Source organism: Cydia pomonella, chromosome 20 (genome assembly GCF_033807575.1).
Source record: "Cydia pomonella isolate Wapato2018A chromosome 20, ilCydPomo1, whole genome shotgun sequence".
NCBI classification, from domain to species: domain Eukaryota; kingdom Metazoa; phylum Arthropoda; class Insecta; order Lepidoptera; family Tortricidae; genus Cydia; species Cydia pomonella.
The window spans coordinates 5079404-5095245 of NC_084722.1; the positions used below are offsets into that span (position 1 = coordinate 5079404).

General features: G+C 36.2%; 1 protein-coding gene across 8 annotated transcripts in view; it reads left to right on the forward strand.

The window, feature by feature from the left end:
* LOC133528823 (unconventional myosin-XVIIIa) overlaps positions 1-15842 on the forward strand; it is a 301706-nt gene that overhangs the window by 235128 nt on the left and 50736 nt on the right. For all 8 annotated transcript variants that reach the window (XM_061866296.1, XM_061866297.1, XM_061866300.1 and 5 more), the window contains one exon: positions 5567-5839. In XM_061866296.1, coding sequence (XP_061722280.1) covers positions 5567-5839 — 273 coding nt within the window. The remainder of the gene's footprint in view (positions 1-5566; positions 5840-15842) is intronic.

Genomic DNA, 15842 nt, shown 5'->3' on the forward strand with positions numbered 1-15842 from the left:
CAGGCTCCCATGAGCCGTGGCAATATGCCGGGACAACGCGAGGAAGAAGAAGAGAGACTGACTTAATTCCGTACATCTAAAGTCGATTACCTAGATGTATTACTGTCCCGCCTTTCTTAGATAAACTTGTTATGAAGTTAATTAAGTACAACACTATTGCGCAATCTTGCAGCGGAGTGACCTATGGGTGTCAAGTTTCTATTTATAATTATAGATAAATGATAAAACTAACTGGTCAATGTTTTGCAAACGTACCGTCATACAAAGTACTTATATTTTATACACTTAAATATTGCAGGTGTATAATATTTAAGTGCGACCTTTTTTTTTTTTTTTACCGATTCTCGTTAAATTGTGTGAGCATCACTGAGCAGATTCGATGATTAAATAGATTTTTTTTATCAATTCAGTTTCAGGATTTTTTTCAAAATGGCGGAGCCAAATATTTATTTAGTTTTAAGCTATGCTCGCGAGATCTACAGATCACAGAGCCACTAATATGATACCTGTAATAAAACTGTTTTACCAAAATCACACTTCAGCTTTTTCCGCAGGATGGTAGCTTGATGAAAGATGTAGACCGGTATTTATACTCCATCATGTGTGTAATTCTGAAGCTTTCTTAAAATTTCCAGTACTTAGAACATCCTGCGTAGAAAGCTCTCAGTGAAAACTTGACCAGCATATGGGTCATACATTGTTTCCTCTAAACGGTTTCTCGCTGTAATTAAACGACACGAACGTTTTCTCTAACGACTGCTGTTGGCTAAAGTAACCTGTTATTATGTTTGCTTGTTGCAAATCGGTCGACAACACAAATTGCCTTTAAAATATTACTTGTAAGCTGTATACTATAAATAGAAATAGCTGCTTATACGATTTGCAAGCAGAAAATGTTCTCAAAAAATATTTTTCTTACATTTTAGCTAACGAGATCATGAATACAATACAATACAATACAAATCCTCTTTATTGCACAACCTCTGAAAATAATGTACATGGAAACACATAAAAAACATGAAGATAGAGGTAAACAACAGGCGGCCTTATCGCTACAGAGCGATCTCTTCCAGACAACCTTCTAATGAATCATGAATCTATAGAACTACTGATCTTTATGATAATTTTGGATTGATACCATAAATAGTGTAAGTTGTTTCCCACTGGTATAACTTAGACACATATTCAGCTTGGAAAGTATGGCGTTTAAATTAAACTACGCTTTTTATGAGATTATTATATATTAAAATTTACAACTTGTGATTGTGACATTAATTGGACACTACGAATACATACTTATGGTTAACAGTACGGAAGATACACCAACTAGTATTACATTTGTAATAACTCCTTATTATTTCGGGACGAGTGGAAGAAGAGGGGGGGCCTTTGCTCAGCAGGGGACACAATAGGCTCGTAATAATAGATAGTCGCCTCCCATAGACCATTATCCAGTCCATCTAACTTGCAATAGTTGCAATACAATACCTTCGATCCCATCGAGTGCTGCACTGCAATAGTCTTCGGTCCTGGCGGGGCCCATCTCCGGATGTATTATATTGTGCGCTCGGGGATTTATAGCAACATGAAAAATACATAACAACATTTATATGTAAATACAACAGCCAATACCAGGGTCAAAATTACATTATAATAATCTTAAAATAAATAATTACTACAATACAACAGAGATTTATAGTCTCAATAGTTATAAATACATTAAATCTGGAGATGTAAAAGGTCCCCAATGTCAGAGTACTAATACTAATAAGATTTGGAGGTGTAGAGTCTCTCCAAGTGTCAAAGTGAAATTTATACTAAATAAATAAATCGCAGTTAGGCTGTTAAGCTAACAGTCTCATAAACTAATGCTACAGAATACATAACTAGTATGTACCCAACAAGTCAAGTATATTAGTATCCGTTTTAAATTAAATTATCTTAAAGGGCCTCTGCACTGTTGGCTTCGGCCCCACGCACGCCTCTCAAAGTTTCGGGACCCCATGGTCCCGTGATATAGAAAAGACACACAAATAATAATTATTATTCCTAGAGCCTGTTGATTATATACAAGTTTTTAGCATGCCTAGAATCAAAAAATCCATATTTTTCGCTTATCCGTGCTATGCATAGAACAATATGGGAAATATTGTTCTACTTGAGCGTACACGGGTGCTAATAACAGTGCATGTTTATCTCATCTCAGCTGCTAGCGGAACGCTGACACTGCACCGAAGCGTTAGCTAAGCGGTGAACTAGATGCTTGCTACTGTTTACTTGAATTCTTAGTTTCCAGTTAGGGTGGTAAGAGGCATCATGGCTTGTCGGTCGCGATCGTAAACAAGAAAATGGGTTTGTTGGTATACGCAACTGTAACTTGTTTTACTACGAAGCTGTGATCCGACAGAGCTATAGTTAAATTCAGTTTTATGCCCCAGACACTAAAGTTACAGTTCGATTGGATTGTTATCATACAGTTTGGGATTAAAACAAAGCTAAGATGGATATTTTGCCTCCGTAAGATTTTATCTAAAAGTTTGATTTTAGACATTTAGCTAGTGAAGCATAATTTCTATGGTATACTTAAAATAGCATGACGGCTTTCGTTCCCGGGAAAAACGAGCGAAACAAAATAAGTCACTAAGGAAAGTTAAAAATGTAAGTGCTCGAGAAGAAGACACTAAAATATACCTATACAAAAATAAAAATGAAATACCAATAGGAAACTTAGGTAACCTTGTTCCTTTATTTTGAAAATAGGCCGAAAGCAACATTGCTCATTGAATAGATAATCCGGTTACATTGGCACTATTGTCCGAACAATCTGCCTCATTGTGGCACTGTCCTACTTAGCTGATTGAGGCATAAAGGCATGATGTCTGATGAGGCTTGGCATCCTACTGCTACCGGCATCGAGTTCCCATGTTACGACTACAGTAACGTGATACTTTATGATCTTGTTATGAGACGCAACGAAGCTTGGGATCATGTTTGATAAACATATTTGGTTTCTTTCGATGTTTTGAAGTATACCATATCAACATATGGTCTGAGAAAATTTCGTAAGGTTTGAGAGTCTTGGGATTATAAACAGAATTACGTTTCTTTGGTTGTTTTTGAAACATGCTTTTGTGGTATATGAAATATTAAAAAGGTTCATGAATAATCACTTTTCAATCACATAATAATAAAAAGACATAAACTTTTTTCCGCCATTTGTACTTATTTTTATTCTGCAATCAAGTTTAAATAATAAAATAATGATAGTCACACCCTCGTAAATAGCGATGAAATATTTATATTAGATAATATATATAGGAGATTAACGAGGCAACTATATTGTAAATCCCACTAAAATAAGTGATACGAGTATAAGATCTCAAAGACTAGACCGACCGTGAGATCATTCATGTCACAAAACTGGCTAAATTAAATTAAAATTAAAAATAAATGAATATTAGCAAGAAAGGCGTCCTCTGTAGTAAGACGCCCGAGATCCTCTTTTTTGGGTTGCCGATTCAGCGTAGGGTTCGCCAGGAAAGGTATCAAATGGAATAAATACTAGAAACTACTTAATTAAAATTCACGCAAACTCCACTGGACATTTATGTTGCTTGTACACATTTTAAGTCGTATTAAGTAGATTTATTGACCACTTCATTTATGAGTACTGGTTTTATCGCACAACTTCCTTGATTTGCCGTTGGAAAACAAAATGTTTTTTCATTCTAATAAAACTTTTAAGTTGTTAGTAGTATCTTTTTTATAGTTTTATCTTCAATACACTAATGGCATTTCAAATCGAGAACACCAGTTGTGTCTTTGGGCTACTACAGCGTAATTTGATCCATAAATGGATGAGTGGCATCAGTGGTTGTTTCTCGTTATCATCGTCGAAAGTTGATGATTCACTCACTGCTACGCAGTGTCAATTTCTATCTGTGACGTCAAGTGTTATTTTATAGTTAGCTTAGTTCTGGGTCGAGTAGATATGTTTATATACACATTTTTTTCTCAGTCCATGACTATTTCATAAAAATTTTGATTTCTACCTCGTTTGATGCATTTTGATTGAATGATTTTTTTTTAATCTTTTTATTCTCATAAGACACGGTACATAGGTGTTTCATCAAAATAGTACTGCCAAACTGCGAAGCGGTTTGATGGCAGTTAGTTTCGCTCTTGATATCCATTTGTGTCAATTGGATATAACCATGCTGTATTATTTTAACTTAGTAACTAAGCATGCTAAGTCAATTATAATTATTCTAATTAGCCTTCAGGGTCAGCAAAGATGGGTCAACTTTTTATAGGTTTCCATAATGATTTGACCCCTCTCTACTGCTCCTGTGGGAAATTATCTATTCTAGTACATTACGATACAAGTGCGAAAAATAGGAAATTCGAAACGAGTGGCGATAAATTAAAACACGACCGAAGGGAGTGTTTTAAATCGACACGAGTTGCGAATTACCTATTCGCACATGTATCGTACAACGTTTTACAGTACATATGGCCCTTTAAATGTTCGACACAGTAACGTAATATGCTACTTCTCGCACTAGTGCTATAAAGTAGCCCCATATGTACTGTAAAATATTTTTAACACTCGTTTTTAAAATTACGTGGGCTTATCTCTTCAGCAAACAAATTTTCTGAAAGCGCATTAAATATTTTCGGTACCAAGTACTGAAACGTCCGCTCTCCATCGTAATTAATGGGAGTAAAATTATCTAAGAATAGTTTAGGTTTTCTTCTTGTCACTTTATCTTCATTCTGCGTTTTACATGGAAATGATTTTGATGTATAATTATGAGACGCCATAAATAATTTGAATTTATCATTCACCGGTATATTACATAATCTGAATAGCTGGTCGTACTCTTTGTTACAAGCTCTGTTTAGGATTCTTTAACTTCTAACTCCATATTGATCTCAACAAGTAGGTACGATATTTATAGCGGATAAATTATACGTACCTACATACGAGCTACGGGAAGCGGATGGGAAAAATGCTACCAATTTTTTTTTTTGTAAAATGACGTACTTTATAGTAATAGAAACTCACTCATCAAATAAACTTGTTATTCGAATTGAGAAGTGTACATCAGCCTTAAATTGACTATTGCGAGTTAGTTACTAATGCTGATCATCGGTTTTGTTATATAAATGGGAAATTGACTTTCTTTTTACGCGTTTTGCGTTGCAATCGCCTAATACATGGTATTACAGGAACTTATTGGCAATGGAATCTATTTCCTGGACGATTTGCACGTTTTTAGTGCGGTTGGATCATTTATCATTCGATTTTCCTGGTGATTTACGATGGCGGTAGTAAAAATCAAGTAATGAATATATTATACGGCATTAACATCGTAGGTTAATAACATGATTTTAAAAGTGGGTAGTATTAACCCGTAGCAGTGTAGTGTCGAAACTAATAAGTCAACTTTGACGAAGTGTGTCAATAAATATAGTACACAACTTCTTAAAAGTAGTCAGATGAGTTTACACAAATTATTTAGCTATTCAAACTTGTGACTTATGATATGTTTTCTTGTTTCAGATTATGTTCCGCGGCGGCGTCGTCGGCGGGCTGGACGCGCGCCGCGACGCCGCGCTCGCGCGTGTGCTGGTCCGCCTGCAGGCGCGCGCGCGCGGGCTCCTCGCGCGCCGGCGCGCGCAGCGCCTGCGCACGCAACATACGGCCGCGCGCTGCGTGCAGCGCAACGTGCGCGCGTTCCTCGCCGTGCGCGACTGGCCCTGGTGGAGGCTGCTTGTACGGGTTACCCCGCTGCTGGCTGTGCACAGGACCGAGCATCGGCTTAAGCAAGCGCAGGTTTGTTCACTTTTTATTCTAGAACGAAGTATTGTTCGAGGTAGAGTAGGTATACTCTGTTGATAAATTGTGAAAATTGGTAGTCTCAGCTGTATTACCAAGTTTTGCTGTTAACTTGTCAGCCGCCATTAAAATAGTCAAATACCGCTCCTAACGTTCAAAAAACGACTTGACTGCAGCTTGAGATCATGTTTACAAATTATGTCTAATATCTATAGGTACCTACACATATACCTATATTCCCACTTAATAGTAAAGTCACAAAAAGACCATCCTTACGCGACACCACTATTGAACAGTGGCGAAAACAAGCAGATGTGTATTGAAAAAAAAACCAGTATTCAAGTACCTAATCCTCTCAAATATACCCGATCACTCATTATAAGTCATTCCATTGAAATAGATATAGATTGTAGGACCTCACACATAACGCAATACGTACAAAAAGGAATTTACATTAACGACCCATTTCCAAGTTATCATTTCACATTATTAGGACGCCTTCATCCTTAGTCACTAAGCTATGACGAGTCACGTCACGTACGAACGTATGCAGTCAACTATTTGTAAAGTGATAGGTCTGTAATATTTCCTGTTGTATTCTGTCTTACTTTTGATTGAAGAAAACATATGTAGATATCAACATACCCCGAGCCGAGGTTTTTGGTACAATAAGGATTTCGTGTATTTATAATTTTGTTTACTGTAGAATAGTTACCAAAGTATGAATTAAAATCAGGTAAGTAAGTCTTACTGTTATAATACAATGGGGTTAGAGCTGCCATAAGTAACTCAATGCGGATTGGCACCAAAGTTGTGATCATTTGTACTACAGACTTTCGTCTTGACATTTTTTAAATAATTTCAACATATTTTTCACAAGCATAACTCAAACAAAACATAGACTATCACGTAAAATTGTCTACGAGCTCTTTCGTCGCTTTTAACTCGTGCGTTAATAGAAATACTCCATTAAAAGTAGATTGGTAAAGCAGAAGGAGCGAAGCTCTTCTTTTCTGTCTGTATCTGAGCGAAGTACGGATACAAATACGAAAGTTCTTCCACTTTGACGGTCTTTCCAAAAAAATCGTATACGCCGGTCATCGCCACATTGACAATATATCTTATTGGCCACATGGCTTTGAGCTTGTCAAACACAATATGCTACAATACCCTAGTAGTGTCGTAATTCCCAATTGTCCTCTGAGGCGGGGTTATCGTAACAGCTTCCTGATTGCAAGACGGTCCGTGAAATGGGTCGGTGCCCCGTCGCGAGGGTCAGCTGATAATTTTGACGTTTACGAAACGATGTCTATATCTGTGACATGTCTGTTGTTAACTGTTTAATTGATACGCGTTTGATCGTCGGTAGATAATTATAGAAGTGCGACCTAAAAAGAAATCGAGTCGGACCACGTTAAGTTTTCATGCGTGTGCTTCGTCAAGAATGGAGCAGGAATAATAACATGCATACCTACAGCATTCTTACAGCCAAATTTGTGCAAAATGAACGTGGCCAGAGTCTAAGTGTACGATCAAAAGGAGACCTAACACAATCTCTGGCTTAAGCAATCAATAGTGTTATAGACCATTTATACACGAAGACAATAATCAAGACAGTCCATTTATTAAACTATGCATTAAGACATTGAAACTGAAAATGTGAAATGAAATGAACAGGATTGTCTTTATTTGACGGTGCCAATATTTGGTTGGCTCGCAGATAGGTTATGTTATTCTCATCCTTTATTAGGTAAATAATGTTAAATCTTATCTTATTGGAGAAAGGTGCTAAGTTATATTCATGTCAGTAATATCAGTATCAAGAAGTCTTCACAACTATCAATTGGACGTCATTTACGGAAAAGGATCCTATCAACAAAGACTTTTAATCAAAAGGGGAAAAAATTTAGAGGATGTATTAATTTCGCTAAAGCACATCCAATTCTGCCCTTAAAGGATATACTTTTTAGAAGATAAAACCAAGAACTCAATATCTACTATCCCTTCCATATACTGGCCATTAAACTATAACAGTATCTAAGCAAAGAGCATTTCCGTGTATCAAACCGCCTGATGTACTTTTTACTGCACACCGCAGAGTGACATAAATTATGTATACGTCGCCACACGTCGTGTTAATTTTACTACTCTTCTGAGAACCGGGGAAGCGATGCTGCTAGTTTGAGTATCAATTTGTCAAGCTCCAGATACATTTTTAGGCATGTATTAAGACGATAGTAGACGACCGCTAATCCATACAAACGGAGTTTTTCCATTATCCTCCCTAGATCAAATATCAAACATTTATTCAGCAAATAGGCCACAGGGGCACTTTTACATGTCAAATTTTTACAAACAATAAAAAATAACAAAATACAATTACAAATATGGAATCAATTAAATAATATATACTTTATTAGAGATGTATATAGTCTCTAAATGTTGAATAACACAAAAAAAACTATGATAAAAAATACAACCAACAAATACTAAAATTCTTTAGAGATATATAAGTGTCAAAGATAAAATATAATAAAAATAAAAACCGGCCAAGAGCATGTCGGGCCACGCTCAGTGTAGGGTTCCGTAGTTACTCTTCTGTCACAATAAGCTAAACTGGAGCTTGAAGTATAGTAAATTGTTAACCAAAGGATGAAACGGTACCTTTCACGCGAGTTAAACAAATAGGCAAATTTGCATAATCAGTACCTAATTAAAGTAAGTATTTTTACTATGAAGGGGAAACTTTTTGCGATAACTCAAAAACAGCTAAACTGATCATGTCCGCTATAGTTTTCATTTAATGTCTTTCTTAAGCTAGAGCTTCCACGATTTTTTTCACATTTTTTGGACCTATGGCTCAAAAGTTAGAGGGGGGGGACACATTTTTTTTTTCTTTCGGAGTGATTATCTCCGAATATATTCCTTTTATCAAAAAATGTTTGTTGAAGACCCCTATTAGTTTTGAAAGACCTTTCCAACGATACCCCACACTGTAGGGTTGAAGCAAAAAAAAAAATCACCCCCACTTTACGTGTAGGGGAGGTACCCTCAAAAAAATTAAATTTTTAGATTTTATTGTACGACTTTGTCGGCTTTATTGATTTATATATCCATGCCGAATTTCAGCTTTCTAGTACTAACGACCACGGAGCAAAGCCTCGGACAGACAGACAGACAGACAGACGGACATGGCGAAACTATAAGGGTTCCTAGTTGACTACGGAACCCTAAAAAGATCATCAAATTATCCTTACAGATATAAAGGGTCTCCAAGACTTGAATTCTTATATAAATAATTAAAAGACAAGAAATGAAATCAGACAAACAGACAAGAACCAAATGAAGTGTCTCACGTTAATGCCACTCAAAAGTTAAGGTACACACACGTAACATGTATGTAGCCCGTGTAAGCTTAAACAGACCGGTCTCCACAAACAGAGATGGATGTTGATGGATGATGACTTTATGAAAAATATTTGTACACAGTTGATGTACCTATATTACCCACAGCTCCCTTCGATTCCTAAAAATATTGTCATCAAATTGCGTAAAAATATTTTCTATAATGTCCAAAAAAATGGGGACTAAGTGCGGTTGTATGGAGAAGCGGTCACGTAACATCGTCCCCTTTCCTCTTTAGGAGGCACTGTCCGGGTTGGGGGCAAGAAATATTCTACAATGCCTGTATAAAACTTTCTAGCTCCCGAGACGTAATCATATTTAAAAGTGAGTTCAAATTAGATAGACGGCCATTTTCTTGTAATTGGACCGTGCACAGCGTGTTGTTCTTTTTTGTTTTACCAACATTCCAGCTTCCAGCCTCGGAAAAAACAACATTTCCCAAGTGCAACAAAATGAAAAGTACACCAACCATCATTTACTTTTTCTCGATTCCCGTGGTCTCTGGACCATTGGTCACGCATTCTGCATTCGAATTCGTTCCATCCCATCCTGCGTTAGCTCGTCTCGTCTTCCGGGTGGCCACCATAGACTACGCTTTGATATTAGATAGTTTCAAATTACTCTTTAATTCATGTTTTAATTTTGATTTGCTTTCAACTCCGGATGCATTTAATTTTATTTTTAAATGTGTACTCTTTGATGTTGGGTTTCGCAGTCTCTTCTAATGTTCTATAGCATATTTAGCATTTTCTATCTAAAAAACCTGTAAGTAAAATTATTTGATTGAAACAGTAGTATAAGGCCTTGTTACTGTTGTATTTTAGTACCTTCGACCTCATATCTATCTGCTCTCGTACCATCGAATTAGACTGTATCTAGATATAGAGATAAGGTCAATACAGGTAATTGTGGCTGGCGTTTATATCAAGGCATAGGGTCCTGTTTACACATTGATCAATGTTTCTTGCGAGTTTAATTATTTGCCACTAAATGCTAGTACATATCTAGCAAGTAGAAAATATATGAACAATACCACACTATGTGTGCCTTCCCTCTTTTCATTTCACCGCACTTATATTTTTAAGAAGTAATTCCTACATATATTATTAATAATGCTACTTGAGATATGTTATATGCAATCCAAATATAGCATCCCAATGAAGACGTTGATAACTTTATTGCACGATTATGCAAATTAGGAACCACCGGAAATACCTCAACCTCATAAAAAGCAGTAAACAAGTTATAAATTACGAGAAAGTGTGTCAAGTGTGACAAAATGTCGTCAATATTATTTTTGCAGTAGTGTCAATTTGACATGACTGTCGTGTAATAAATCAATATATAATCATGACTGTAATTACTTGTTTTAATTATCATAAAATCGCAATTAAATTAAAATCATGATGTGTTTAGGTACACTTTAATCGAGTACTTCAAAATTTCACCGTGTTTGAATCATAATTTTCAATCTTACGAATATTAATTAGTAATGAAAGGATTTCTTGACAATTAAACCTGGGGAATTAAATTGCCTAAATATACATATATGTTAATAACACGAATCTCGTGATTTTAAATCCATTGAGCCGAATAGGCTGAAGGGCGTGTCAAAGAAATACACATACCAATGCTTAGAATACACTTTCATTTGCAAGGAGCGTCTACAAACATCATCATCATAAATATCATCATAGCTATCGAAACCAGGTAAATGTATATTATATCAGTAAATAACATTTGAACAAGATACGCAGCAATTTACTGTTTTTCTATAATGTTCCCACTTCCATATTTAGATTACTAATTGGTGACTGTGTCGTTCCATAAAATTTATGGTTATTAGTTATTACGAAATTCAAGTTACCATTACTAGTTGAGCAATGCTATAATTTACCGAGAGCGGACTGGGAAACTAAAAGCGAACATAATAAAGATAAAGTCATGGTATTTAAATATCTAATTGAAATTAAAACGCCGAATATTTGGAAAGTAGTCTTGGTATGCAAGTAGTTCTAATTAGGTTCATTATTATTTAATAATCTATAGATTTTATAGAAAATTGGAATTAGAAATGTCTCGTCTTTAGCCATTTAAATATTTATTTGTCCAACGAATTTAAGTGAATTATCTATCTTCTTATCTTTAGATAATTTAGTTATCCTTACTATCTTCATCTAATGCATGCGTTAGATAATTTTACATTAACTATTCATAAGATAATTTTACCTCTACACCGACATTGATGACCTACAGCGCGGTTTTATTTGGAACGTCACATCACTTGGTTCTCACCGATGCGTTCTTAAAAGTAGGGTGGTCTCACATTAAAAGCTTACTGTAAAAAAACCCTACACATGTGATTGAAAGTGATTTTAAGACAAAAAGGACGCCTCCTGCGTTGAATGATCTATAACCCTCCGCCCTGTAATCAACTTTTTGTACGCATGCGTGACGCAACTATAGCACCCATTACCATATTGAGATATTTACAAATTTTGTTTATCTTCTTTTTATGGGCGTTTATTTTTCATTCATAGATGCATCTCATTCTTAAACACATTATCGGGCTTATTATAGCAACTTCAAGACCAATTGAGCCATGAAAATCGTCCTTTTACAAAAGCCGCCTATCGAGGCCCAGATTATCTCCTATCTCACGAGCCGTCGTTCTTTTTTGTCGATGATCGTCGGTGATTTCCGCATGATTGCGCGCGCGCCGCGCCTTCTATGCGGACCAATTATGGTCAACCACTGTCCGTATTGTCAGTGCCATGAATGACCAGTTTAAAGTGTCCTCGAGATTCTTAACAACTACTTAAAACTAGAAAGTCCGTTTATAATGGTTTGACTCAGCGTTCGATTCGTTGATGCTTTGTAGTCAGAATGACGCCGCTGCCTGCACCCCGAGCGCAGCCATTGAACAAGTTGTAACTATGTACCAGCTAGTGGAGCAACTTACTCATAGGCACTTCCTCTAATCTAAACGTGGTTGATTGCTTGGGTGGTCGATGTGTCGCTTATAAACATGTCTAGCTCGTTCCGATTAAGATATGAGCAAGTTATAATTATTGCTACTTAAGCTACATAGTATCCCATTCATAGGCTATAAAGATTAGCTCAGCCATTAACTGCATTTTGCATAAGCAATACGAGTCTACAGTCATAAAACGATATTTCTAGTGGTTAAAGTGTCTGTGACGTTTGTACTCGTGCAGACAGAGCTATAAATTTAATCAATACACCCTACCACTGCATAATACATTGTTGGATTCGCTTCGCTAATAGTTACGTGTAAAAATGTTAACTCAGCGATTAACTTGGTTTATCTGGGCATTGCTCTTGGTTCTATCGGGGACGTATTCGACTGGGCAGAATAAGCCATGACATGGCCACTATTTATCAACTTAAGCTTATAAGGAAATTTAAGACAACAATCACCATTTTTAAACTTTTTGGTAGCAATAACTCCAATATTTTTTTTAAGTCCCGTAAGCTTCTTGAGTGATCGGCGTGGAAAAACTAACCACATGATTGGTAATTATGTTTCCATAATAACATGTGATCAATTATACGGTACTGTATCTCCAGACTATTCTCCAAGCAATAGTTACTAGATTAAGCCCGCGCTCCGCGGGCCATGTTCTATCAATTTAATCTTGATCACTCCCGGTATTGGACACTTCCTTTAACGAACCGGTCCTGTTGTGAAATTATGGCCCGGGTTTTATGGGCCGGCTAACTGCTACATTTGCAGGCGCCGATTAGATTTGCGAAATTGGCAGTTTGCCTTCCTGCTCGCGGCACCGCGGTATCATGTTGATGGATTAAACGGTTACTTCATATTTTATGGTTGTATTGGCGCGATAACATTTTATAGCGATAGGGGCATGTGAAAGTTCTAGGTTTTGACAGGTCTTTGATAATTTACGGCTTTCCAATATGTAATGAATGCTGGAAGTGTACATATAGTGTATATTTAGATGCGTTATCAATATTTGGATAGATACAAATTGTCAAAAAAGGCACATTTTTGTCACCTGTCATTTATTTATAAACACTACTTGCGACGACCAGTTTGGCCTAGTGGGTAGTGACCCTGCCTACGAAGCTGATGGTCCCGGGTTCAAATCCTGGTAAGGGCATGTATTTGTGTGATGAGCATGGATATTTGTTCCTGAGTCATGGGTGTTTTCTATGTATTTAAGTATTTATAAATATTTATATATTATATATATCGTTGTCTAAGTACCCTCAACACAAGCCTTATTGAGCTTACTGTGGGACTTAGTCAATTTGTGTAATAATGTCCTATAATATTTATTTATTTATAAACACTGAAAACATTTTTAACAGCCATCAATTCAAAATGTTTGTTGTTATTTCAATTACCATTTACTTTGATCTTATGCTTTATTATATTAGTAATTTCAGTAGTCACTAATAATATTTTCAATTCTTCACTGCTCCACACTATCAAACAGCCCATCTTGTTTCGAAGAACTTCCCGTGGGCAATATAATTTGAATGAGAATGCAATACAAATTTTCCGGTCATTTTAATCGGGATCGAGTCGACTAACTGTACTTGGAGAAAAAACAGCAGCGGATGCTATAATGCCTACTATATGCTAGTGGGTGTATAGCGGATCACATAGTTCCCACGAACGACCCAGTCCTGGCCATGTATTCCATTTTTTTACCAAGCACGGCCTAACCAGAGTCTGTGACCTTATGATCTATAACAACTACTCTTGGGCGAAGAGCGCGCTTATACTGGTAGCTTTCGGAACACTTAATTCGCTAAACTAATAATTTATTTGTGTCGTTTATCTTCACAATGTATGTTTAACTTCTTATATACATAATACCTTTTACAGTATCTTGGAGATCCAGGATTCATGTAGCTTTTATTTAAATTGCCCTGTTAGTATGCATGTATGTTTATGTGGGTCAAATCATGGAAGCTAAATTTGACCCACTTTCCGATTGAGCTGAAATTTTGCATACATATGTAAGTCGGGCGACAATGCAATATTATGGTACCATTGAGCTGATTTGATGATGGAGACAGAAGGTGGCCGTGGGAACTCTGCGATAAAACAACGCAACCTAATTGTGCTTGGGGTTTTTAGATTATAATTGTGAAAAGGCGAGTACCTAAATAACAAAAATTAATATTTTGCCAAAAACTTTTTGTGTTTTATTCCTTCAATACAAATACAGTAGGGCTAAGATGGTTGGCTCTTTGTTATTTATCACCTTGTCTGTCACGTTCTAACAAATATGTAACCGCAAAAGTAACGGGCATAGTGACAAGCAATACAAGCATACATAGGGGTTTTTGGTGCGGGAATGTCTTCGTGAATTTATAACTTTCTTTATTGTAAAATAATTACCAAACTATGAATTAAAAATATACAGTAAGCTCCAAATGCGCTTAGAAATGTTAAAGTAGTACCTATCGGTTTTTATAGTTTTTACCTGTTTTCTGGCTACAGTAAAACATTCCCGCACCAAAAACCCCGATGTATGAGCTAATAAAAATGGAACCATGCTGCCACCGCTGAAGTTAAAACGACGTTTGTTAGCTATTTGACGTTTATGAATAAGACGGTTAAAGTGTATGATCTTCCATCGTTGTACTCTTGATACATCTGTACCCCTAGTGTAAATAAATTCAATTTCGAAACGTGACGTACGCGTTTGCGTTTAGTCTCATTTTGTATTGGATTTAGAAAGAGCGCGCCAAGCGGGACGTTTTGGAAACTCAAAATCCTATACAAAATAAGACTTAACGCAAACGCGTTCGTCACGTTATGATGTCGATCAAATTTACACTAGGGGTACTGTTTGGCTGATTATAATTATAATTAATGCTTCTTGCAAACTGTATTCCGTCTAATATGGGTTGAACTTTATGAGACCTTAAGATCCCAGCTGCATCCCAATGATTTATTGGCCTACTTAAATCCAAGAATTTTATATAGAAATAATTTATTTGGTTAAAAAACTCTAACATCAAAATGGATGCCACTTTTAATGGATTTTATACGTTGATATTTTCTGATCTAGTATTCTCCTGTTAATCTTACAACCAACCAAAAATACATTAAGAAAATGAAATAAATATTTAAGGTGCGGTAGATTCAGAGAGCGGAGTTTTTGAAAAATCGATCACAGATTTTTAGATCACGATACGGTTGCCAGTTGCCAAAAATTTAATATATTGAGGATTTTCTCCAGTGACTTCATCTTTCTTTCGCTCGATAGAAAAAAATCAAGAACATAGGTCTAAAACGCACTTTAAAAATGTATAACAATGTATACACAAAAGCTAAAAATTAGAATATGCTTCTAAAAATGCGTTATTTTATTTTAGAGGGCACTTATCGATTACTTATTTTTTGTTAAAACTTACAACAAAAAAATTCTAAAACATAATATCCGCGGTTCGGAGCACTCACATCCATCTCGCTTACGCTCAGTGAGAGTGAGAGAGAAACACGAACCTACGGACACTTAATGGTAATTAGTTAACACGACGAAAGGTTTTCACTTGATAACGACAATTGAGAATTCGCGTGGATTGTCTG